General features: G+C 30.3%; 1 protein-coding gene across 1 annotated transcript in view; it reads right to left on the bottom strand.

The window, feature by feature from the left end:
- Positions 1 to 27,070, bottom strand: part of LOC148275255 (uncharacterized) — a 78,295-nt gene that overhangs the window by 19,429 nt on the left and 31,796 nt on the right. Inside the window, exon 2 of the mRNA XM_088235959.1 lies at positions 6,074 to 6,310. Coding sequence (XP_088092085.1) covers positions 6,074 to 6,310 — 237 coding nt within the window. The remainder of the gene's footprint in view (positions 1 to 6,073; positions 6,311 to 27,070) is intronic.

The raw sequence follows: 27,070 nt of genomic DNA, 5'->3' as shown, positions 1-27,070 counted from the left end.
TCTAGCTTTTATACATCAACTTTAAAATACCTAAATTTTGTAATTCTAGGTCTAGAATTCCAACCGCCTATACGCTTAGTAGCTGCAAGACGTGTTGTAATCTTACTCCTTTTTATTATTCATATTATTTATTTTTCCAAATATCATTAACACACTAAGTTTATTTGACAATTTTAAAAATATGTAAATGGGGGCTAAATTTCTAACGGTCTATGCGCTCTGTAGCTGCAAGACGTACTGGGATATTTATTGATTGTACAGCGCCCTTGAGGTGATTATCACAAAAATGGCGCTATATAAATTTTCCAACTATTTATATATATTGGTACACGAACTGCAGCGTAGCTTGATATTTTTTGTTACACGAAGGTAAGATGATCAGTTTTACGCTTCAGGTGCAAGTCCAGGAACTACGAAATATTCTGGCGTTAAAATACCTTTTTAAATAAATATTTCATGTCTACTTTGCCGAGAATCGAACCCGATACCTCTTGCATGGTAAGCCAACGCGCCTTACAAATGACATACATTTAACAAAATACTTTTTTTTTAAATTTATATTCGACTGTTAATGATAATATTTTTATCATTTATTGTAAAGGTTTTCTGAGTCTTTTGTTTCGTTTTGTCTTGTAGTTTATTGTAATTTTTCTATCCCTGGTTTATTGGTCTCAACTGTCCTTGTCTCATTTTAGAAAGTTGTCTATGGTATTATTCTGATAATCTTGTATTATGTCCATGTTTACTACAATTTTTTTCAAGTTTTAGTTCTTCGTCAATAATTAGCAACGTCGTGGCTAATTTATAAATATTTTTTAAGGATTCTGGTTGAAGTTCAGTTACATTTAATCGTTTACGAATAGTTTAAATAGTTCTTTAGTTGCTGTTAGGTAAGAAAAGTCATTTTATTTTTTTATTTATTATTTACACTCACACCAACATAAATATTTTATTTTGCTGTCTTTGTGGTCTGTTCATGTCATATTTATTCCCTGTTCTCAAGAGTAGTTGCATATAAAATATTTTTTTACATAAATTGGGTCTATTTAACCCTGATGATTATCTTCGACAAAGTAAATAAAAGTTATTCTACCTACCAGCCTACCACGATGCAGAACTAACCAGCTGTCAATGGAAGAGCAATCTTGTTATTTAATTGTATTGCCTCTGTCTTAAGAAAGCTATTTCTAAATTGTAATATTACATAAGTTACTTTTACATCACCTTTTTTTCTAATTTTTTTTTTATTAGATACATATTTATTGTGTATTTTTTTTTTTCAATTTTTTTAATCTGTTTTAAATAACAAATTACAACAGGGATGGAGAATACTTAAAATAAGGGATTATGGAATTATAGGCATAACAGGACCTGTCATTGGCTGGTTTAAATGGCCACTTTACACACTGTGTAACATTCACCATTTTGCCTATGTTTGAACATCAATTTTTTTTCAATTCTTCCATTTGTTGATTTTAGTAAAGTTAAAGAGCTGAAACCTTTATTGTTGTGAAGAGATTCATCTGACTGAATTATTTCACATACTAGGCAACGCCTGAAAACAATTTTCCAATTTTTAAACTTCTTCTTGGACCGGTTGGTTTCATTACAATATTTGAGTTTGTCCTATTTTGTCTACAAACATTTGGACAAACTCCAACCAATGTAAATGACTCTATGTTTTCTGAATAAAATAAAATAAAATAAAATAAAATAAAATAAAATAAAATAAAATAAAATAAAATAAAATAAAATAAAATAAAATAAAATAAAATAAAATAAAATAAAATAAAATAAAATAAAATAAAATAAAATAAAATAAAATAAAATAAAATAAAATAAAATAAAATAAAATAAAATAAAATAAAATAAAATAAAATAAAATAAAATAAAATAAAATAAAATAAAATAAAATAAAATAAAATAAAATAAAATAAAATAAAATAAAATAAAATAAAATAAAATAAAATAAAATAAAATAAAATAAAATAAAATAAAATAAAATAAAATAAAATAAAATAAAATAAAATAAAATTAAATTAAATTAAATTAAATAAAATTAAATAAAATTAAATAAAATAAAATAAAATAAAATAAAATAAAATTAAATTAAATAAAATAAAATTTAATAAAATAAAATAAAATAAAATAAAATAAAATATAATTCAATTAAATTAAATTAAATTAAATTAAATAATATCTATCAATAAAGATATCATGAAAATTAATATTTTTTCTTCCTTTATATAAATTTATATAGTTGGTTGGGTATTGAGTAACGCCGTCCACATGCAAGTTCGTGTAGGTTTATGTTTATGGTTTGAATGAGAGATGTATAATTATGCGCATATGATGCTCAGATTAATTTAGTGGCCAAGTTATCCGGGGTCTAAGGTCGTGTCTCGTCTGGTGCAAGATTTCAGATAAATAAATCCAAATATCTAACATAAAACACACACATTATTGGGATAAATAGATCCAAATACATACATATCATATATCAGAAATTTTCACATACTTTAAATAAAGCTCAATTAAAAAATATTTTTAAAAAACACCCTTTTTTCTAATTTGTGCATGTTGTGTTCACATATAATTAATGAACAATTGTATAAATGTTTTGTTTAAATAAATTGAACTCTTTGATAAAGATACCAGTCTCGAAGATGACGCGAAAGCGATAAAACCGGTCACTGGATTTTTCAAATTTGTATCTTTGTGATTGAAGTATCACTCGTCTTGTATTTATTTTATAAATTACAATGAACTTCCATTCGTATAATAACAACAAATTTTGGTTATTATACGAATGTCAAATATGTTCTTTATTATCTGTATACTAAAAATAAATTTAATAAAATAATAAAATGTCATACCACCAAGTGAAAAAGAATTTTACATATTAAAAAAAAGTAAGGCTTAATTATTTTTATACCCAATAATAAGAGAAAAATAAACCTAAATATCTGAAAAAACAAGTTTAAGATACGTAAATAGTAATAATAAATAATCTCAAATACCCGAAATAAATACAACAAAATATCTTAAATAAATATATTGGATGAACAAATCGTAATTATACGAGTAAGTTAGAATGAGGGGATTGGATGAACCATCTAAATATCAGATTAAAATACAGCCAAATTTATAAGAAACAAAGAGGTAAATTCTACAAAATATTTCAAATTAACAAACCCAAATAATCTGATTAAAAAAAAACTACAAATTTTTGGTTTTTCATCTAACTTTAACATAATTCCTATTGTCTAGCACTGCTTTTTAGGACTATTCAAACAAAGCTCTAAACTCAAAATGTTTGGTCAAATTTTAAAAATGCAAATACCTAGTTATTTTATTACATTTAGTTTAACCGGTATCCTAATTAGATTTAACCGTTTTCACAAATACAGCGTTAAATATTAATCTGAATAACTCCCTAGGGAGAAAATCCGGCCAGTCTGCAAGCTTTTGGACATATTCGAACATTGTCGTATTAAAATTTACCTCACAGTTCTTTAAAAATACCTTAGTATTTTTATATAAAATTAATTCAAAGGTCAAATGTCTCATTTCATAGGAATCTTCAATGCCCTCTGTGATTTACAAGCTATTTTAGTCTATGCCAAGTCTTTTTGGATCATTCTAGAAACTTCTTTATAAAAAAACAAGTATGAAATTAGCATACTGGTTTTTGCGTTGTTATGTTGAAGTAGAGATGTAATGAACTCTTTACTGGAGCAAAATTTTAATTTTAAACTTCTAATTCTTCCTCCTCTTGTCTTACTACGTCAAATAATGAGCTCAATTTTTTTAATGTCATCATCTATCATTAAGAACCCAAGACTTACTAGTCCTCGTAAGAACTCTGAATTCTTTGGATGAATTTAATAAATAAAAATAATTACTTAAAATTTATAAAAACGGAAAGTGAGATATATTCGGTCAGTTTTTAAAAAGTGAAGATTTTATTTTCCAATGTCGTTTACTTTATTGTAGCTTATCTAAACACAACACCAAAGATATAACATAACTTTTTTATTTAATAAATTCAGTAGTAAAGACATGGAACCTTGCTGAAAGAAATAAAAAAAATACTAGAGGCCTTTGAAATATGGTGTCACAGAAGAATATTGGGGATTTCTGCATTTCCACATCATTAATGACGATGTTCTCAGAAGTATCGAAGAAGGAAGGCGAGCCCAATGAATCGGCCACATTATGAGCCACGAGGGTCTCCTGCATGTCGGATTAGAGGAAATAGCTGAAGTAATATGATAATTTAATTCAATGTGAAATGAAACATTTTCTAGCGGTAAAAAAATTTAAGTGAAATAAAACCATAACTGTGTGGGTTACACATTTACATATTTTTTTTATTTTATGACAGCTGTTTTGCCTAGTTATTAAATTTTCAAACTGATGGTAATTACATTTAATTGCTTATAAGATTTATAATATAAGGCATCAGTTCTGTTCTAGGCAAAAACAAGAAATACGCTTTTTATAAAAATGTATTACTTCAAATTTTCCCCAACAATATTATAAGGGAATTAGATTTAACAAATTGTAATGTACAAAAATAAGTTCAATTTTATGAAAATACAAGTTATTTCATTGATTATTTTTTCATCACCAGTCGTCAGTATAAACATAACCAGAAGTTATCATTATGTAATGAGCTGCGTTGGTAACAATATGCAAATAGGTTTTCACTTTTTTCTGAAATTAATCACGACTTGGAACAAAAACGGTATATGCTCACAATATAAAAGGGGCGGCATTGTTCTGGTGAAGAGTAAAAACGTGGGTTAACCATTGCCTTGCGACTTATTATGCCACAGTCACAGGCATTGTTTCACAGTTGGAGTGGCGATGGAGCTCGTAAAAACGTCGCCCATACACAAACAGCACAAATACATCAAACAAGTGCTCAAATAAATTATCCGTTTAAATAAAAGAAAAATATACAGAAGAGAAAATTATATAGATTACACATTTTAGAAATAAATACAATTAAAAAAATCAACAGACTCATATTTAATATTCGTCCTTTTTAACCCTTCTTTTTATATAATAAAATCTTCCCATACTGTACACCGCCAACACAAATAATATCCTATAACTTTGTCCTTTTCTGTTGCACCGAAATATTATTGTATCTCTTTCGACTTGTTTTTTAAAATGCACCTATCTTCTTCTTCTACTTCTTCAGCCATATTCTCTCCACTGCTGGATGAAGGCCTCTCTTTCAAACGTCTCTATTTCTTCCTATCACCCGCTTTCATCATTTATGGTTTACCGGCAAAAGAGGCGATGTCGTCGCCCATCTTTTCTGTGGCCCTCCAACACTTCTTATTTTTGCCCACGGTCTCCACTTTTATTATTCTGGGTGTCCATTTGCCATCATTTTGCCTCGCCAAGTGTCCTGCCAACTGCCATTTCAATTTTGCTGCACGATTCATTATATTCACGACTACGGTTTGGCGCCTTATTTCTCCATTTCTTACTCTGTCTCTTAGATATACACCGAGCATCTGCCTAACTATCGTTCCATGGATCGTTGCGTGCATTTTAATTTCTGGCTACTTTTTTGTGTTACAGACATGGTTCCTAGTTCGTATGTTGTCACCGGCAATATGCACGATTCATATGCTTGTCTTTTTAAGCATAAAGGGACTTCTTTATTTTCCAAAATATATTCTAGTTTGCCGAAAACAGCCCACTTAGCCCTATTCTTCTTGGTTTTTTCGCTGACTGGTTATCTTTACAAATTTTGACTAAGTGTCCCATATATGTATTCATCAACCACTTCGATTTTATTATTGTTAATGAAAATGGCCTCAAAAAGGATTGGTTTGGAAATAAATATTTGTAATACAAAGACTATGAATCCAACAGTGAGAATACACCTATACTTAAGATTATTATTTAGTTTTGTTTAAGTGATCTTTATACTGTATAATACTTACCAATCTGAAGATGCCCATTTATAACTTATTTTGAAATATACGTTATTAAATTTATATAATAATTGACATATTTTTTTCATGTGTAATATTCCGTAAGTACTTACCCGGAATAGATTTTCCCAGCTCCAGATATTCCAGAACTGAGGGGCTCAAAAAGGAAGGAGGCGCTTGTTCTACAGGAGAAAAATCATCTCCTTCCCCTGCCCCTTTCCCTTCCTCATCGTTGTCGTGTCTCACACCCTCCCTGGCCCCGTAGTCCAGCCTCTGCGGTGGGTCCCTCGGGGGCAGGGGAGCGGCGGGGGCGCGGGGACGCTTCCGACTCACCCCTTCCTCAGCACCATCTGGAAAGAGACATTCTAATTAAATACAATACAAACAAAAAAAACAAAACAAAACTATACACCATAAGTTCTCAACGCGGGCGATAACGCCTCCTTGTGGGCGTTTAAGACTTTCAGTAGCTCAATCACAAATAACTATCGACGTGATTAAAAACATGCTAAGCATTTGAGCGATCACAATGAACAATAATGAACATGCTTGAGTTGTCCAATTCATAAGTCAACGCGTGTGTAATTTCTAAGTCAACGCTCGTTTCGGTTTGTTTTTTGTTTTCCTCGTAAATAAATACAGTTCATTGGCGAAAAATCATCGTTTAAATTTTGCAAAATAGTAAGTAGTATCTTATACAAAAAAGTGAAAATGAAATAATAATTACTATGGCGACTGCTTTTCTTGACTTGCCAACTGCCGGCTAAATGCAATGAATTGCATGATAAATAATAAATAAACAAATAAAAATAGCAGTTTTGGAATATTTTCCATATTTACACCGATGAAATTCAAATATGTAATTGCGCAGCAGGATCATACGTCGCGAAACGTAAATATTTTGGCTTATAATATAAAGTGCTCCCGGATGTTTCATTGTGATCGCGAGTACGATCAACAACCATGGTGAAAAATTGTTATCACGTCGCTTATTAGCACGTCGATAGTTATTTGTGATTGAGCTACAGGTCCTGGAGACCCGGAAAAAATTAGGTTCATTATGTTTTTGCTAAATAGCGCGATTTAACGAAAACATGAACAGTAAAAACATTACATTCGTTATGGTGTCTATTGCTTATATGATTAACATTTAATACATATTAATTTATTCAATTGCTTTTTCCGAAAATTCATTGACATATACTCAAAGATACATTTTTTAAAAACACTTTAAACCCACTTGCAAATGTTTTAATACAATTAATTTAAATTTTTTTTTTGGGAATTTACACTATTATGTGTGCTGGTTCTAACTTACTTAGAGTCTTTGGGGCAGGCTTTTTCTTTTGGATTTAGATTATTGTTTATTTAATTTTGGGGTAACTGTGGTGCTACTTGTAAAAATCTGTGATTGGCTTATTTTTTATTTGTTTTTTTACATATCATAAATGTAGATGTTGGTAATCCGAATTAAGAATGAAAAAATAAAAAAGGCTTTTCCGCACATTTTATGAAAGTGTTTTGTTTTACTTCTAAATCAAGAATGTGAACTCATATTTCGTAATGAATGTGTAGAAACTATTTTTTTTTAATAATTTTTATGGCGTATGAAATGTACATCCAAAACATTAAATTTCTAAAAATATGTATTTTTTCAATTGCTGTTCTCAAAACAAGTTAAATTCTTTTACAAAACCTCCAATCACCGAATCCAATAGCGTTACAATCAGATAAAGCCAATACATTAGTGTTTTTGTCAGAGAATGGTCCGTTCAAATTGATTTATAATTTCAATCAATTACACCAATCCAGGGTATGTGAAGCATTGTCAAGAAATTAAGCGCCAATAATTCACAATTTTATTTATTTATTTTTATTATTCACGGAAAAGCCTAGGTCCAGACGGATGAAGAATGCAGTTCTGTGTGTGAAATGAAACTAGAACCCTGGACTAGTGTTTTCGGCTGCTCTCAGATAAAAACTCTGGATAAAGAAATCGTTTGGAGATAAGCCCGTCTCGTTGAGTGATGGTTGGAGTGGAGCGTTTGTTTACCATTTTCAAGGTTTCGGATTCGATTTCTAGCCGGGTGGATGTGAAATATTAATTTGAAATGTTTCGCTGCAAATTTTCATTGTTACTGGACTGGCACCTGAAGCATAAGACTGATCACCTTACCTTCCTGTAAAAAGTAATCAAACTACGCGGCACTTTGTTTACCAATGCAGTGCCTATGTACCATTGGGTGCGTTAGGGGGATGATGATGAAATTAATATTGGCAGGTATTTAAAATAACTATACATGTAAACAAATAGACATAATATGCAGAAAACAGATAAAAAAAATAGAAAAAACTAACCAATGAAAGTTACTATAATTTAATAGACAAATAGCAAAAAAATAAGGAACCAAAATCTTCCATTTTTAAAGGCAGTTTAAGATTTAAAGGGAGAAATTAATGTAAGAAAGGTGGCGAAATTTAGATGAAGACAATTTGTTTTCAATTTGCACGCCAATGGCTTTCATAGTTTAATTATGAACATAATTGTTTGAATTTTCATTTTTATCAGGCGTGGCAGGCAAAAATAAAAAAATAATATAAAATCATATAAATCGGTAAAAATACGAGGTTTGCCAAAAAAAATCTCGGAATATTTAAATTTCTAATTTAAGTAAGTAATTGTAAGAGCCCTTTTTTCTAAATTGATACAAATGCTTTTACCTAATCTGTCAATTTTTCACAATGGGTAGTTTTTTTATTTTGACAGACAAACTAAAAAGACGCGTTTTAGCGTTGTCAGCGAATTTCCAAAATTATTCGAGCAAAAATGACAGACGTGTCGCGGCTTACGGACTTGGCTCTTTGCGAATATTTTCTGTTCCCGAAGATGAGGCGGACTATGAAAAGGTAAAGTTTCGCAATCATAAAGGAGATAAATATCAAATCGCTGACGGAACTGAAGGTCAAAGAAAAAAATTCTCGCATATGTATATTGTGTATTATATCCAATGGTGATTACTTTAAAGCGAATAATATTTATAACAAGGAATGAATGTAGTTTATTTTATATTTTTAACACTAATCCGTAAATTTATAAAAAACTCAAACTGTGTGTACGCGGAAAGATAAAAATATACCTAACTGCACAGGAAACATAAAATTAAATGGGAATTAGTTTTTTAGTATAAAAATAATAAAATTCATTTTAATCTCAGAAATTACAGTCTGCCTTGTGGTGTAGTAGTCAGCGCTTTTGCTTACCACGCAAGAGGTCTCGGATTCGATCCCCGACATTGTTTACATGAAACATTTATTTGAAAAGGTGATTTTACACTAGAATATTTCTTAGTCCCTGGACTGTTACCAGAAGTGCAAGACTGATCATCTTACCTTCATATAACAAAAATGATAAAGATGTACTGCGATTGGTGTTCCAATGCAGTGCCCTATGCATTATTAGGTGCGGAAAGGGAATAATAATAAAATCACAGTTTTTTTCTTTTAAAAATACTGTTTTTTTAATTAAAAAATATTTTTAATTAAAAATAAATTTTTAAATACGAGCTGATAGTTTTGTCATACGAAAATATAATTGATTATGAAACATGAAATTTCCACATTCATTTAATCAAATTATCGTCGCATTCACTTCTCGCTTGGTTCAATTAAAGATCTCTTTTGATATGGTTGACAAAGTTGTTTTTAAAAGGTCTTGCGAGCAGACTTTTTCGTTCAACTAAACCAGAAATGCTGCTGTAAAATATAAAAATGGTAAATTGACTATTGTTTTCACACATTAAAGTAATCACAAATAAAATAAGCACTAATGAAGCTTATTAAAAATAAATTGTGATCATTTATTGTTATTGCATAACTATGCAAGCTAATGGTTTTGGATTAAGTTTCGTGTCGGAAATAAATTATGGCATTAAAATAAACCCGCTCAGAACTAGTGTAATTTTCGTGACAATTGTTTCTCTAGGTTAATAAAAGTAGGAAGTTGGTTGATAAAAGTACGAAAAATTAATTTTCATATTCAAAAACCATCAGTCCCTTAATCATAAAGAATAGGAAAATTTTATGCAGAAATTGTTTATTGTTAATTGTTTATTGTGCATAAAAATTTCTGCCTAAAAACACGTTTTTCCTAGTTAGGCAGACTAGACGTGATCCAGAGAAATCTATTACCCCAGCGTGCGTATGTAGTAGATAAAGAAATTGTTTTTTTTGTTAATAAACGTAATAATGTTTATTATAAAGTTTCAAGTTTCTTTCGTAAGGTATGAGTACTTTCTTTTTACATGATTAATTGAAACTATTCAGATTAATTTTTTTACAAAAATTTTAATGAAATTTTTCGAGTTTTTACAGTTAAATTTTGCCGAAATTTACACATTACAATTTGCGAAATTAATTCATGAAAAGCTTTTTTTTTTCTTAATTTACTGCAGCAGAGAGGAAAACTGTTTTGAGAAAAGAATATGGAAGTTAGGCATTTACAGGGTTTATGACCTGATCAGCTGGTTTTTATGCCTAGATTCCCGTATTTAATGCCTAGTTTTTATGCCTAGACAGCGGAGAGACTATCACTCCATCTAACTTCTGTTCAATGTAATTCATAATCCTAACGCTCCCATATACCTGCGTGAAAAACTTCAACGCATATAAGTTCATGGTTTACCTCTTCGTTCTAATTCTCAAGGCACTCTCTTAATACCTATCCACAATTCATCTTTCTTCTCTAACTCATAAAGTGTCCATGCGGCTCGACTGTGGAATCATCTCCCATCCACCATCAAAGATGTTACTACATTATCTCTGTTTCAATCACGTCTGAAGAAGCATCTCTTTTCTCTTCCTTAATCTCTCCTCTTTTCTTTTTCCTCTTTTTTTTCTCATTAAGTAATAGTTTTGATTTAATGTAATTTATAAACAAATACGTTAATTCCCATTTTTATATATCTTTAGCTTTTTAATCTTTTTTTCTATTGAATATGTTCTGTAACTTGAATTATAAAAATAAAACTTTTATTTTATTGGTTGGTTGGAAGAAATTGCCATTTGGCAATAAGCCCGCCAATGTACAAATAACATTATGTACAAAAAGTTAAATAAATAAATAAATACTTCCTTCTACTTTAGGCTACTTTCTGATTCGTTATTCATATTGTAAAATAAGCGGAAACATTCATAATTTATTGTGAAAATTTCATAACACTAATACAATATTTACTTTTATAAAAATAAAATTGCTAATCAAAATTGTATGAATACGTACCAAAAAAGTTGTAAAGATTTTTTTAAATCCTGTTTTTAATTCAGTTTAAGAAAATAGACATACTTTTTTCTTTATCCGTGCCTAATGGTGCCTAGGACACTGAATTGGTATGCCAATCACAGCATTTTACGATATTTTTGTAACCCAAAGATGATCAGTCTTATGATAAAACAATGTATTGTAACGAGTGACGTTAGTCAACAGAACGATGCTCACTTCGGTAAAAAAAATTGTCACCATTCTATTACCTTTTTCTATGACGTTAGACACTTCTAGTAACGTCCAATTTCTAAGCATTTCATTCCGCGTGAACGCTAGTGATAGTTCTACATTATCTCTGATTGTGCATTATCTCTGGGGTAAACTGGGCGTCAAAAATGGAAGTAATTACTTAGCTGAAACACAAGAGGCTGCAAACAGTGTGAGTTATTTAGATTAATTTAATTCATGTTCATCTAATGTCTCCGGACATCACATTATACTTCGATTGAAATCCACGGAGTCCCTTTCAACATAATATATTTATTTATTGGGTGACAATTCTGTCTTAAATGGCCAATGCAACGTTGTATACATAGAATTAAGAATAGTCCAGAAACTGCATACGCACATCAAACAGAAGGCAACTAAACAACTCATAACCCATTAGTTGCTTTGTAGACGTCGCTCAGTTCGCAACTCCTGATTTGAATTTAACTTTGCCGTGTTGTGTACTGTTAAAGTGTAGAAATACTTCTGGGATCTTAAAGAATCAGGATGCAATCACATTTCATGTGTAATTAGCAAATGAATGTGTACATAACAAATGCATTACTTAAAAATAGAATTATTTCTCCATCTGTCAGATTATCGAAGAAACAAAATGAACATTTTGTTAGTGTTACCAGGGTCGAATTTTTTTTTACCCTACTTTGCTCATCTAATGAGAGAACTAAAAACAATGAATCTCGGATTAAACAACTCTGTCGTGGACATTTAACCGACATTATCTTTAGAACATCAAATATTATTTAACATGATATAAAAATATCCCTTTTATGTAAAATAAAATTTGTTTTATATTTTAAGTTTAAAGTTCATTAATTCAATTACTCTTATTAAATGACCTTTACTTATCTACTCTGTTGTGTCAATCAATATTTCAGCGTTCACAATAAAATTTTAGAGAAATTAACAGATTACTTTTTTTTACCTTACATTTGTGTTATAATTATTAGATTAATTAATTATTTAGAGAAAATGTACAATAATATAATAATAGATAACCTTGAAGAAATAAAGATATATGACTGGTATGGGTACAATTTAAAAATAATTCACCAAAATATAAGGAGTACGGTAAACTTAGATAACTTTTTAACTTTCTTGGATAATTTTAATGATGAATTCGATATAATTATCCTCACCGAGTGTTGGATAAATGAGTGCTATCAATCTAAAACGATTAATAACTATATTGAGCATCATTCTATCAAATGTATAAATAGAAGTAGTGGTATAATTGTATATGTTAAGGAAGGACTTATTGTCAATGTGGATGAAATGTTACTTTCTCAAGCTAATTGCCTAAAACTAACGTGTAATGATTTGACAATCCTGGCTATTTATCGGTCGCCATCGTTTCTTAATATTCACCCATTTCTCGACTCCCTTCAGTCTATACTCAACGACATGAGAGATCACAGGAAACAGATCGTTATTGGAGATATCAACATAAACACGATTAACAATAAACACCATCAAGCAAATGAATATACCTGTTTTCTCGGCGAACAGGGTCTACATTTGATTTCTGATGCGATTACTAGAGAGCAAAGTAATACATGTATCGATCATATTATAACAAAAGGAATATATGGTTTCGATGCCTTTACTTTTCATTCTAATATAACAGACCATCACACCATTGCCATATGTACCAAATCTGAATCTCACATTACAAAAGAAAAAAAATCTCGCGTTACAAAAATAATATACTCTGATTTGACAAATGATCTAGAAAACGAAATGTGGGAAAAAGTTTTTATGGAGAATGACGTGGATATGGCAATGGACGCATTCATTACAACATTGACTCAATACATAAACAAACACACGACCACAAAAAATGTCTCTCACAAAAAACTAAAATTCACTCCATGGATAACCAATACTTTAGTACAAAATATTCACAAACGGAATAAATTACATGTAAAAGCCAGTAAAAATCCTAGCGATATAATTATTCAATACGAGTATAAGAAATATAGAAATTTGTGTAAAAAGAATATAAGATTAGCGAAACAAAACTACTACAAAAAACTGATTTACGAAAATAGTAACTGCGACCCTGCACGGATGTGGAAAATAGTGAGGGAAATTACAAGAACTTCAAAATCGAAAACTACCCAAATAGACAGTATTGACATAAATAACACAACTTCAACATCAGACACTAAATCGATAGCAAACCATGCGAATAACTATTTTACTTCTGTTGGAAACACTTTAGCCCAAAATATTCTTAGTGAATTAAAATCTAACGAAGACACCCTGGCTTATAATATACCATCTCTTGCTTCAGCACATAAAATTGAAGAAATTACAACAACACCTATTGAAATAATAAAAACTATAGACTCCTTGAAACTGAGCACAGCTACGGGTCCAGATAAAATAAATTCAATTGTTATAAAATCAATTAAAACATATATAGCAAAACCATTAGCATTCATATTTAATCTTAGTTTTAATATAGGAATTTTTCCGAAACATTTGAAAGAATCGACTGTAATACCAATTTATAAAAATGGTGACAGTAAACATATTAAAAACTACAGACCAATCTCCTTGCTCAATACTGTTTCTAAAATTATTGAAAAAATTGTCAAACTAAAACTTAATAACTATTTAGAAAAAAATAATTTACTCTCAGAAAACCAATATGGATTTCGGACAGGCATGGGTACTGAAAACGCAATAGCTAAATTGACTGAAACAATAGCTAAACATCTAGACAATAGGGAAAAATGCTTGGCTATTTTTCTGGACCTGGCTAAAGCTTTTATAGGAATCCAAGGGCAGTTATATAAATGGTTAAACAGCTATGTAAGTGGAAGATTTCAGAAGGTGAAAGTGGGTAGTGACTTGAGCGAACCTGCTCAGCTCTCATTTGGTGTTCCACAAGGGAGCACTTTGGGACCACTGCTGTTCTTGATATATATTAACGAACTTTGTAACAAGCCATCACTTGGACAAATCATTTCATTTGCAGATGATACAGCTATAATTTATAGCGCATCAACTTGGTCAGAAACTCATAAAAAAGCAAGTAATGACTTAAGTTATATTAAAAAATGGCTAGACGAAAACTTGTTGACTTTAAATTCGGATAAAACAAAGTTCATACGTTTTAGTGCAACTTCCGCCGGGCAACCTAATGAAATTCACGAACTTCAACTACATAATTATTCAGTGATGGTAAATTGCAACTGCAAAAAACTAAGTAGTGTTCAAAGTATAAAATATCTTGGAATAATTATAGACCAGTATTTGAGATGGAATGAACAAATTGAAACTATAACTGCAAAAATTAGGCGCTTAATACATTTTTTCATCCCACTTAGAAATATACTTAAAGTCCCGGACTTGAAACACCTATACCATGCACTGGCAAATTCTGTGTTGACTTACGGTCTAATTGGTTGGGGAGCTTGCACAAAAACCGCCCTTGAACCTGTAGCAATTGCACAGAAATCTTTAATCCGAGTCATCTTAAAAAAAACATTTCGCTATCCAAGTGACTTGCTCTTCAAAGAATTCAGAGTACTGAATATTATTCAACAGTATATATTGAGAACGGTAGTGGTTACACACATAAAGAGAGACATTTACCCAAGCGTCAACCACAACCATAACACAAGATACTCTAATAGGGATCTGATACTAAGTGAAGGGGTCAACACTGTTCTGGCATCGAGACAACACTATAACGTAGGCAAAAAGGTCCATAACCTTTTGCCAGAATCGTGGAAAGACGGGAGTGTTGTCAAGTTACGGAAGGTGTTGACCTCGCTCTTTCATGACATTGGTCGTAGGGAGTCAGAAAAGTTGATGCATGCCACGGATTGGAGAACCTTACTGGATGTCAAAAATAAAATATAAAAAATAAAGAATAATTTAAAAAATATATATTTATAGATGACAACCATGAAGTTTCGCATAAATAAATTGTCTATGTTTTTATGAATGTATGTATGTGTATGCGCATGGGTGTATGTATGTGCGTGTGTATGTACATGTGTATATATGTGTATATTTATATATACATGTGTGTATATGTGTATATGTGTGTATGTCTGTATGTATATGAATCAAAATGTGTATCCGAATAAGTGTATATTTTGTTTGTCTGTGCTCTATATTAATTTGTTAAGTATTATAATATATTAAAATGTAATTGCCTAGCTTGGAACGGGGTATGTACCCTTGTTAGCTGGGCAAAGTGAATATGGAATTGTATTTTGATAATAAGTGTGAATAAATAAATAAATAAAATAAATAATAAATAAATAAATTATATTTTTTCCCATCGTGCAACATTACTCGGCGGCATTGCGAAAGCGCGCAGCGAAAGTGAGGCATAGTGGAGGAATTATTGGATACAGTCCGATGTATTCAAATATGATTCTACGCTCCTTCTGGACTATTCTTAATTCTATGGTTGTATATTTAAATTTATTCAATATTAATAAATTAAGGATTATGATGGTGATGTAATCTATAAATTAATCATTAAACTATATTAAAAGGAACTAAAATGTATTTAGTGTAACTTGGAAGATAACGAATTAAGATATTGTCATCTTCGTCATATAATGCAGTATTATTTCGAAGTCTTTTCCGGGCTACGAAGTTATGCTATTAATGGAAGCATGGATCAACCGAACCTGACGATAAATCGAACCAGATAACCCATGACTTTAGATGGAACACTCCAGATTACTGAAGCAACTGGCCAAGATAATATTTTCCAAAACTCCGAATTTAACGTGTCGCCATTTTTTATTTATGCAAGATTATGTTTCATATTAATAATTAAATCAATACTTTCAACTAGGAATAGTCAAAATAGTATTTGAAATGGATTCTAGAATCAGGGAGTAAATTTAACTTTGATAAAATTGATTTCATTCTATGTACCACCTAGATTAAGCAGAACATCTACAATATTTTATTGTCAAAATTCTCGAACGGTAGCTCAATATAACTCACCTATTGTTAGATTACAGAATATCGGGAATGAATATGCATCACATTTTGATATATTTAGTTTATCTCTGCCTAACTTAAAAAATAAAGTGACCAACATATTTTTATCAAAAAGAGCAAATCATCTTCAGAAGATTGGGTTGGAATAGTTATAATTTGATTGATTAATGTATTTTGTTATTGTATAATTTCTTTAAAATATGTATGTATTTCAAGTAATTAATAATGTGTACAGTACGAGTATATTAATATTTCATACTCGATTTTTTTTTTTTTTAATATTTTTATTTCTAAGCACTCTTTATACCACATATATGTAAATGGCAGAAATGCCGTATATAAATAAATAAATAAATAATGTTTCCTGTAATTAAATTCATATGCTGTAAGGACCATCGGTGTATTTATTTTAAATATTTTTTCTTTTAAGTTTATTTCTATGATTGATTTACTAAGATTTGAGCCTATTTGAACCTCTTATGTTCTAGCATTGTAGCCTAGTTGGTGGCGATTGGTTTTGTAAATGGAGTATCACGGATTCGGGAAGACAAATTCGCATAAAATTTATTTTCTTTTTTTTATCGATCTTTTACGAACAAATCATTGCAGTATCTGGATGCTCGTATAGGCAAAATGCATTTTGTTTATCATCATAATTATAACTATTCTCTTATTCGTACCTAATGGTGCAAAGGGTACTGCATGATACTCCAATCATATCGTATCACTGATCATTTGAAACGTTTATGAGTGTAATTTGTTAATGTACCAAAATAAAACAATTTTATTGGATTACAATTCTACTTTATTTTTTATAAAATATACAAAGGGTATATTGTGTCGCGTTTCGTCTTGTTAGGACATTTTCAAACAAACTAACTTAAATATTTACAAAGTTTCCTTGTACACTAAAAATAATTGCTATTTTATGTTTGTGGATTTCTATACAAGCCAAAATAAGTAAAGTAATTAAAATGCAATTAGGGTATACTGAGTAAATTAGAGGAATATTTTTATTATATTGGGAAAAAACGTTCTGTAATTTAAAAATATTTGTAAGGGTATGACTTTAAAATTAATGTATTAATAAAATATTGATTTCATTTATACAGATTTATTTTGAAAATTATTGTTGAAACTCAACATTGGTGTTTTACACCGGTTTCATTCATGTTTAATGTACATGAGTGTCATAAAAATATTTTTAAAAATTATCATTAGGAATACGAGTACATAAGTTTGAATGGGAAGAGAAGTCCAGTTGTCGACGGTAAATAACAGACATCGGGTTTAAGAAAAAAACTGTCGACCATAAACGGCTGAATTCGGCTTTGTAGATAGTCGTCTTTCTCTTTCATCCTTGTCGACTTGTGCGACAGAGACGACGCTCTTCAAAGACAAAGTTAGCCAATTATGACCGACAGTCTCTTTCTTAAGCCTACTTCTCTTACTGCCGGCTACTATACTTAAAACAATTACGAAAGGAAGCCAAAGTACTTTGGTTATTTTTTTGTGGGAGGAAGTTTAGTACAAAATAGATGGAATGCAAATTGCAAAGAAAAGTTGCATGTAACCTGTATTGAAAAATCAAGAAAATACTTATTTTTTTATATTTTTTTTAGATTAAAATTACTTTTTTTGTTATGTACAAAGTTTTTATTTACTGCAAAAGGTATGTTCCTTCTTAATATTATGTAAGGATCTAGTGGGATAATCGGGTGTGGCCAGCGTTGCCAACCTCCATCAAGCTAAAATCGATGACTTCAGAAAAATAAATCGGTTTCTTTCGATAGATTTGTTATCAGCTGGAACAGTTTCACAAAAAATAATTAAACTGCTATTTGTGACGCGCCACAATCCCAAAAACTGTCGTATACGAAACAATTTCACATTTTTTCATTTTCAAGAAGGGGGATCGCGTCTTGAAATCGGTAAATATCGAAATGTCGATGAACCGTTATATTATGTACGAATATTTAATATTATTTAGTTATAATCATTGCCTTTATTATTTTTACCATGCGTGCTATAACCGCACGTGATAAGTTCATAAGATTTATGACAATTCAGAGCCGCTGCGAACAAAATTCAAATTCCCATGATGACGCTAATAACCTCGAATGTAAAAAAGCCCCATCAAGAAAAAAATGGTAGGTACTATGGTAAAACGAACAAAACTATTACATTCTAGACTTATTATTCTGAATTGTTATTTGACAACAAAAATCAAAGTATCAGAACGAATTTCTTAGATTATACCTAAAAATCGTGATATTATATTTTATCTCTTCTCGATATCCGGAACCAGATTAATCCGCAAATGAGTTCATATTAATTCTATGAGTCATTATGTTTATTAGAACGATCGGATTATTGATACAAAGCAAATGATTTGGCTGACCGAGAGAAATAGTTCAAGGTTTGAAAGGAAGTCGTGACTTTTTTACTTCCTTTCCAAATATGGACAGTTATTGTCCGCTTGATATTTTACAAATGATTTTTAACAACGTGTGCCATTAAAATGTAATATATCATGTTGCTAAATTTAATTTATAATATTGTTTCTTAGGTAGTCACAACAGATAATTGCATTTGTTAAAAAATGTTTAGTATATTTTTTTCCTAAAGCCCGTGTTACATTGATCAGTAAATGAAGCAAAATCTTGTGCAGAATTTGGTCCAATAAATATTGTGTCGTAAATACGCAAATTGGATAAAACGTGTGGTCAAATTTAAAAAAACATGGAACGCGTCCTATTTTTTAACAAAAATTTGAACCAAGGTCTGCGCGCGCATCCCACTGTTATATTGTTAACTCATCATCTGTCAACTTCTGTTCTCAAGGCGTATAAAAATATTTGCTGTTGCTTGTGTCATTTTGTTTATTTACTTTGAGTAAAAACTTCAGATCATTATAAAATTAAAGATTAATTTTTTGAAAAAACAAAATAAATAAGTAGGTGAGTACCTACCTACATAAAGTATTTTTTTGTGTGTTCTAGAATTGTATTATTTTCTAGGTATGAATATCAAAGAATATAAATCAAAGCTTGTGAGAACAATTAATTAGCGAAAATTGTAAAAGGGGTTGTATGACAGAGCATTCCTTTTAAAAAAGTTTTACCGTAATCTAAAAACATTGTACCAAATAATGTTATATATTATAATTTCATATCCGCTCCCAAGTTGGATAATGTGGTGCGCACAAAGAGCCTCCGTGCATTTTTGTCAGCTCCCAAATTAGGTTCGCGTCCCGTAGTTCCCACTTGAACTGCCGAACTGAATTGATGTTATTAATTCAGATAAAAATCCATTAGGTATTATACAAATAAAAGTACCCGGCATTTATGTTTGAATGCGTATTATTTCAAAGGCAGTTGGAGAGATCATAAACAAAAAACGTTATTTTGTTTTAATTTGATATTCGTAAAAAAATACTTACGTAAACTAGTGGCATTAAATTTAATATGCAAAGTCATTTTATTTTTTAAAAATATACATATAAAATAGACATTTATTACAGAAACAATGGAAAGCACTTTAGAGAATGTAATCTAAATAAAAAATAAAAAATAAAAAATTACAATATTTTTTTAAGATGTTTCTAAAAAAAATCAGTTAAAAGTTTTATAGAACTAAAATATAATTTATTTTTGACCGGCAGATTACTCCTATTAAAATTTTGATTAAATAATATGTTGGTCCTCACATAAAGACAAACTATCTAAATGGAAGAGAAAATTTATTAAAATAAAAACGTAAATTAATAAAGTGCAAGAATTTAAAAAAATAAAAACCTGTAGTATTTTTCTTAAACTCTAGGTTAAATTATGCTTTCAGTAAACAATCGTTCAGAAAACAGTTGAAATAGTTTGGATCAAATATTTTTTTTGGTATTGTGTTTTTTGTCTATTTTTTAGGACGAAAATTTTGGTTGAAAATATTTCATTTCGACAATACTTACGTTTTTGCAAAATTTTAACATTCATTTCTATTGGCCATTTGACGGCAATAATTTTTTGCTATGAATAGACTGTAAAAATAAACTCTCTTATTGCGGTAAAAATATTCCTTCTAAATAAAGGTCAAAAACATTATTATATAAAAAAGGGTTTGTATTAATATATTTTTCTTTTTTTTTTAAATAACGCAGAGCCAAATGTACTATTAAGTATATAATTTTGGAACAATAGAAAATTTTTGCGCTTTAAAACTATTGTAATTTTTTTTTATAAACTGAAATTTACGTTTTTTCTTTAATAACATTCCGGTTTAAGTTTAGTCTATATTTCAAGAAACGGAATCCGGCGGTCAAAAGTAAATTTTATTTAACTTATTTAAAACTTCAATGTATTTTTTTCATCCGATATATTGTAGAAGATTGAAAAATTGATTTTTTCTAACGGATATATACTTAACTTTTTTAATCTACGTAAAGAGTGATGATATTAAATACTAATATCTAAGACTGCATATTTAAGTCAAAATTTTTTGTGAAACAAGGTTTCTTCTTACATTAAAAATTACAAAAACATTATGTAATTTATGGGATTGTGCAGTTTTATTACATCTTTAGATCACATTGTTCAGAGTGACCCACATCTATCCACAGTGCCCCAAGCCAATACAAATATACATAGTGCCCCATATATGGGGCACAGTGGTTGATTTTCCCTTTTTTAAAGCACTTACAAGTCCAAAAATGTAGCTTGTGGAAGCGCGTATTATGGTAATTTAAACAGCCAAGTAGCTATTCTAGTCCTATGTTAAAAAACATTATTCTTAGCATCAATAATGTAGGAACTTTCAAAAACAAAACTAACCACCGTGCCCTCTGGTCTCCTACTAGTTAAACAGCGTCAATAAATATTTTGAAATACTTGTTTTTTATATGACAACCGCTAGGCCCAATAACTATAATCATAACACAAAAACTTACTTCCTCTATAAAAAATACCCTACGGCAAAATAGATATGTAATTACGTGCAACTTAACAATATGCAAATACGTCTACGCGAATACGTCAAGAGAATAAACTCAAAATGTTTTTTTTTAAACCTTTGGATTTACAGAATAAACATAACTCCGCGCCATGTCAACGCCGGGCTGATTATTTATTTGCATCTATTTGTATCTTTGTATCTATATATATAAAAGGCAATGTTTGAATGGTTCTCCTCGATTGACTCGATAACTACCGGACCGATTTACGCGCGGTTTTCAGATAAATGTACATATTTGCCACGAGAAGGTTTAAAGCTCACAAATTCTTCAATTTATTAAGTACAAAAAAATTAGGAGCGCAAGTATTTTTTTTATTAATCACCAGGGTTGCATTTGCCGAGAATACACGTACAAAAAAAACGGATGGGTGTTATTTTTTTCTCTGTAAAAAAAGTTTGTTTTTGAATGTTTACAGACAGCATTCGTTTTTTTATGTATCCCAATCAGATTATTTCATGAAATTCCTTATAATTTCTACCCTTTTATTTCTTTTGACTGGATTTTTGGTTATACTAAAATAATATTAATTAACATTCAATACATTTTTGAAAATAGCATTCTGACTAAAGTGCATCTCTGAGCAGAGTTTGACATTTGCTTAAAGAATTCTTTGTTTGAAAATAATTGATTATTTTATGTTTTGGAATTCAGACATAAACAAGTACTTAGGTACCTACTTAAATTCAGTATTTGAATTACTTTAAGATTTGGGATTCAATCATAAACAAGCACCTACTTACCAATGAATTACAACATCTTTTTCACGTTTATCCGAACGCTTTTTACCAAAGGTTTTTTAGTAAATTTTTGTAAGTATATTTAATTATGTTTAATCTTAGGAGGAAACGCGATCTGACTTTTCTGCATACAAACGTATTCACGTATTTTTTCTCTGAATTATGGCACTAGAGAACTTTTTTTTTTCAAAAACAACAACAACAAACTATCACGCTGCTTACCCGTAAGGGTAGGCAGAGAGGATAGAACGCCACATGACTCTATCTTTGCATTTAAATCTCGCTTCCTCTATATTCATAGATCTTCTCATACACGCGCGCCGATTATTCCGACTTTTACCATGTCCGTCTTCAAGTGTTTGTAGAATTTTGTATGCCATGTTTTTCTCGGTCTTCCTCTATTTCTGCATCCATGAACATTCGCATTGTAAATATTTTCAGCCGTGCTTTCGTTGTCCATTCACTCTACATGTCCTAACCAGCGCAGAGCTCTTTTTTCATACATTATAGAAATTTACCATTAGCGTGTCCCTATATTGTTTCGTTTTTAAAAACATGTTTACTGTGGGAACTAGAACTATCCGAACCCGTAAAAATCACAGTTTTATCCAGTATACAAACATAACTATTTTTGGAAAACGCAAAACATAGTTAAACAGAAAATTATATTCTGATACTCAGTTTCAGAGGTGTGGAAAACGGTCCAGCGAAACGTCGATTTTGTCTATTCTTACAAAAGGTCTGACATGCAGTCCTCTTTTTCGCACAGTATCGGGGAGGCATCTGCAAGATAGTGACAAGAAAACAATGTTCGAACACCTATTTATCAAAATTCTCTATCCTCACAATTTGTCTAAATCGAAATACAAAATAATAATGTACACGTACATATCTAATTTGGACTAAATACAATAATTGTTATCAAACCTTTGATTGTGTTCATTTAATCTATTTAGGGAGAACTCAAATCAAGCAATAGCAAAGCATTGCCGGGTTCAGCTCGTAGGTTATAAATGGGAAAAATACTTAAACATAACTTTTTAAATAACTAAAGTTAATGTAAAAAACGTGATTGACAAAAAAATAACACGCAATATTAGAATGGGGTGCCTAAAAATAGTTCAGGGACCGGACGAATGAAGAATGCAGTTGTGTGTGTGTAAAATAGACCCCGAACCTAGAACGAGAGTTTTGTAGAGGGACGATGACTACTCTCAGGATATAAAAAAAACGTATAAATATTTTAAAAAGTATATTGTTACGTTATTTAAAAAAAAATATAAATCAGTAAAATAATTCATTACAATTTATATGCAAATAAATAAAGGTTGATTAACTATCCAGTTTTGCCTATTTTACTTGTTTTAGAAACAGGCTAGAAAGCTTATCAGTTCCAAAAATATTCACAAAATAAACACTAAAATGTAAGACTAAAAAAATATACTGAAATGGAAATTAACGTATTACAACAGAGATAAAGAACATGAGAAGGTAATATAGAAGTCTAGGCATCTACGGGGCTTATGACCTGTCAATGGCTGGTTTAAGTGGCCACTTTACACACTGTGTAACATTCACCATTCTGCCCATATTTGAACATCTATATTCCTTCAATTCTTTCATCTGTTGATGTTTGTGAAGTCAAAGAGCTGAAACCTTTATTTATGCGGATGAGATTCATCCAATTATATTATTTCACCTACATACTGGCAGCGCCTGAAAATGTTATTTTTTCAATTTTTATACTTCTTTATGGACCCGGTGGATTCATTAACAATATTTTTGCCAAACTTTAGGCTGGGAAACACTCTGCTAGATGATACAAAAAATATTTATCCTTACCATGCGAAAAATAAATATACGAGTGAAAGTGATGCCAATAAATCTATTTTTCTGTGTATTTTTTTTAAAATTTAATATCACAACTAGAAACGTCAGACAAAACCTACTTTTCTTTACTGATAAGCATAGCTGAAATATGAATAACTCCCCAGGGAGGAAATCCAGCCAGTCTGCCAGCATTTGGACATACTCAAACATTGTTAATAACCATAGAACTAACTATCGTTTTCATTCCCCTATGCCCAGAATTCTTAGGTCCTTTTTTGCTGGAAAATATGTATGATAAATGCCGTGTAATGCCGCAGTTGCACTGCATCAGCAACACTACCAATAGTCCTACTCCCTAGCGTCCATGAGTGGTGTCTTTGGCCCCGCGAGCCCTGGGCAATGTGGCCACTGGCATTAACATCAGTGCCATAGCAGATAGGGAGAGGATAAATGGCGAGTGTCCGGCGCCATAAAACGGGACCCCTCTAGCTAAGGGTAGGTAACCCCGACAGAAAATTCTACCGAAGAAGGCAACGGGAAACCACTTAGGTCAATAATTCCCAGGATATTACTATGAAGAGAAGCTTTCTCCCAAGTGATCGTCAACGTCGAAGGGACCCAACATGACACGTAAAGAAGAAGAAGAGTAACAGGCCTAAATTATATTATATTGTTTGTAAATAATGGAACAGGAATTATTTAACAGTACGCCTTCATGTTTTTTTTTCAAATGTCTGAAATTCAGAATATTCTGTCTTTTACTTGTGGTAACACGACGTTACATCACCGTGTGTAAATAAATTTTGTAGCACAGTCTTTTAAAAGTTATATTAAACTTCTTAAATATTCCTTTTTTTTATCTGAGGTTTCTAAATCAACGGGTATTCGATAAAATAATTCAATTTGACAAATGCCATTATAAAAAATAAATAAAAGGCTACCTCATAAAGCATTTTATTTGTTAATTTTACAGATTTTCCTTGAGAATGACGATAAGCACAATATTTAGAAATATTCCTGAAAAATAAATCCTATCCCGGAAAAGTCAAAAACACTCGACGCTGCCAACGAGTAAAAATCCAGGAAAGGTCGAGTGGAAAGAAGTCCGCCTCGTAGTGTAGTGGTTGGCGCATTCGCCTCCCGGGTCGGTTTCTGAGAAGGTCGGCATGAAATGTTTGTTTACAACTAAAGTATTTGATCGTTCTTGGACTAGCACCTGAAGCGTAAGACTAATCACCTTACCATTATGTAACAGATCAAAAATATTTTTAAAAAGCGCTTTTTTTACAAAACGTGTTTTGTCAGAAGTAGTGTATTTCAAAAGTAAACTCCATTCTCGTGTGTTATTTAAACGTCTTAATGATTTGAAAAATAATTTATGATAAAAATATTTCCCACACTATTATAACACCAGTTTAATGAATCATGAAACCAACCTAAAAAATGCATCCTTGTCTGTAGTAATGTAAGTGCGTTTTTTAGATTAAAAAGCAGTTCTTACTTCTCAATGTGTTTTATTATATTGAATGATATTATTATACCTGTAGGTGTGTGAACATATTAAATAAACTAGATTACCTCACTTTATTGACTAATTATAAACTTTATTACGATTTAATAATATATTTTTACTCCTATAAAATTATATGGAAACACGCAAGCCGTCAGAGAATTAATTAAAATTTTGCAATATACATTAAAACATTTAGGTGTGTTTTACTTGTTAATTTTTTTTATAGATTTGTCAAGAAATTCGATTTCGTGGGAGTTTTTTTTTCTTTCTTATTTATTTATTCATTAACATACATGGCACGCAGTGTCTTTTACCTTGCAAAGAAAAACATTAAAAATAATATAAATACTTCAATATAATGTGAAAAACATAAAAATCAAATTGAAAAGTATAATTTTACATAAAAACAGCAGTTTCGTATAAAGAACATATTTATTTATTTAAAAAAATTAGATAGAGAAGATAGAGAATACCTTAAATAAAGGAATATGTAACTGGTCCAAGAAGAAGTTAAAAAATTGAAAAACTGTTTTCAGGCGTTGCCTAGAATGTGAAATAATTCAGTCAGATGAATCTCTTTGCAACAATAAAGGTGTCAGCTTTTTAACTTCACTAAAATCAATAACTGGAAGAATTAAAGAAATATGGATGTTCAAACTTAGACAAAATGGTGAATGTTACACAGTGTGTAAAGTGGCCACTTAAACCAGCCAATGACAGGTCATAAGCCCTGTAAATGCCTAGACATCCAAATTCCCTAATTTAAGGTATTCTCCATCCCTGTTGTAATTTGTTAACAATAAAATTATTTTATGTTTAAAAAAAAAACAATAAATAGTAATGAGAATAACAATTAAAGTAATTTAAAAAAGTATACATGTAAATATGGTACACAACAATACCCATACAAAAGTAAACACAGAAAGAACTATAATCTAAAAATGTTAATTATTATTTTGCTAATTTTGGTAAAACATGATGCCTTATTCAGGGTTAATTACAAATTAGCATAATAAATATATCATTTACACAGTTAGGGTAAGAGATGTCTTTAAAATTATAAATTTTCGGAGTTTGCAGAACATATTCTTATAAAAATTAACTTAATTAACTTTGAAGGTGGTATTGAAATTTTACACTTCAACAAAAACGGAAGTACACTTAATAACTAAGAAATACTAAAAATTAAAAAGACTCCAAAAAACAATTAAAGTTTTATAAATATTCAAATAAATTTAAGCAATAGTCCTATTTTGAGCATGTTCCCTCTCCTTAAATCAACACATAAACCCTCAATTTCTACCCCCTCTTTTCTCCTTTAGACATACCTATTCTACTCTGACTGTAAATTTTATTTACAGGGTGTTCTTTAAACCCTGTCACATCCGAAACCAAGATGATCAGTATAGGCAAGAAGACATATTAGCATATTAAAAAAAATATTTCGAACGAAGAAATTTTTAAAAAATAAAATATTTAAAAAAAAACAAATGGTTG

Source organism: Micrasema longulum, unplaced genomic scaffold (genome assembly GCF_059751315.1).
Source record: "Micrasema longulum isolate JH-2025_06_02 unplaced genomic scaffold, ASM5975131v1 h1tg001478l, whole genome shotgun sequence".
NCBI classification, from domain to species: Eukaryota; Metazoa; Arthropoda; class Insecta; order Trichoptera; family Brachycentridae; genus Micrasema; species Micrasema longulum.
This window is presented reverse-complemented; position numbering and strand designations above follow the sequence as displayed.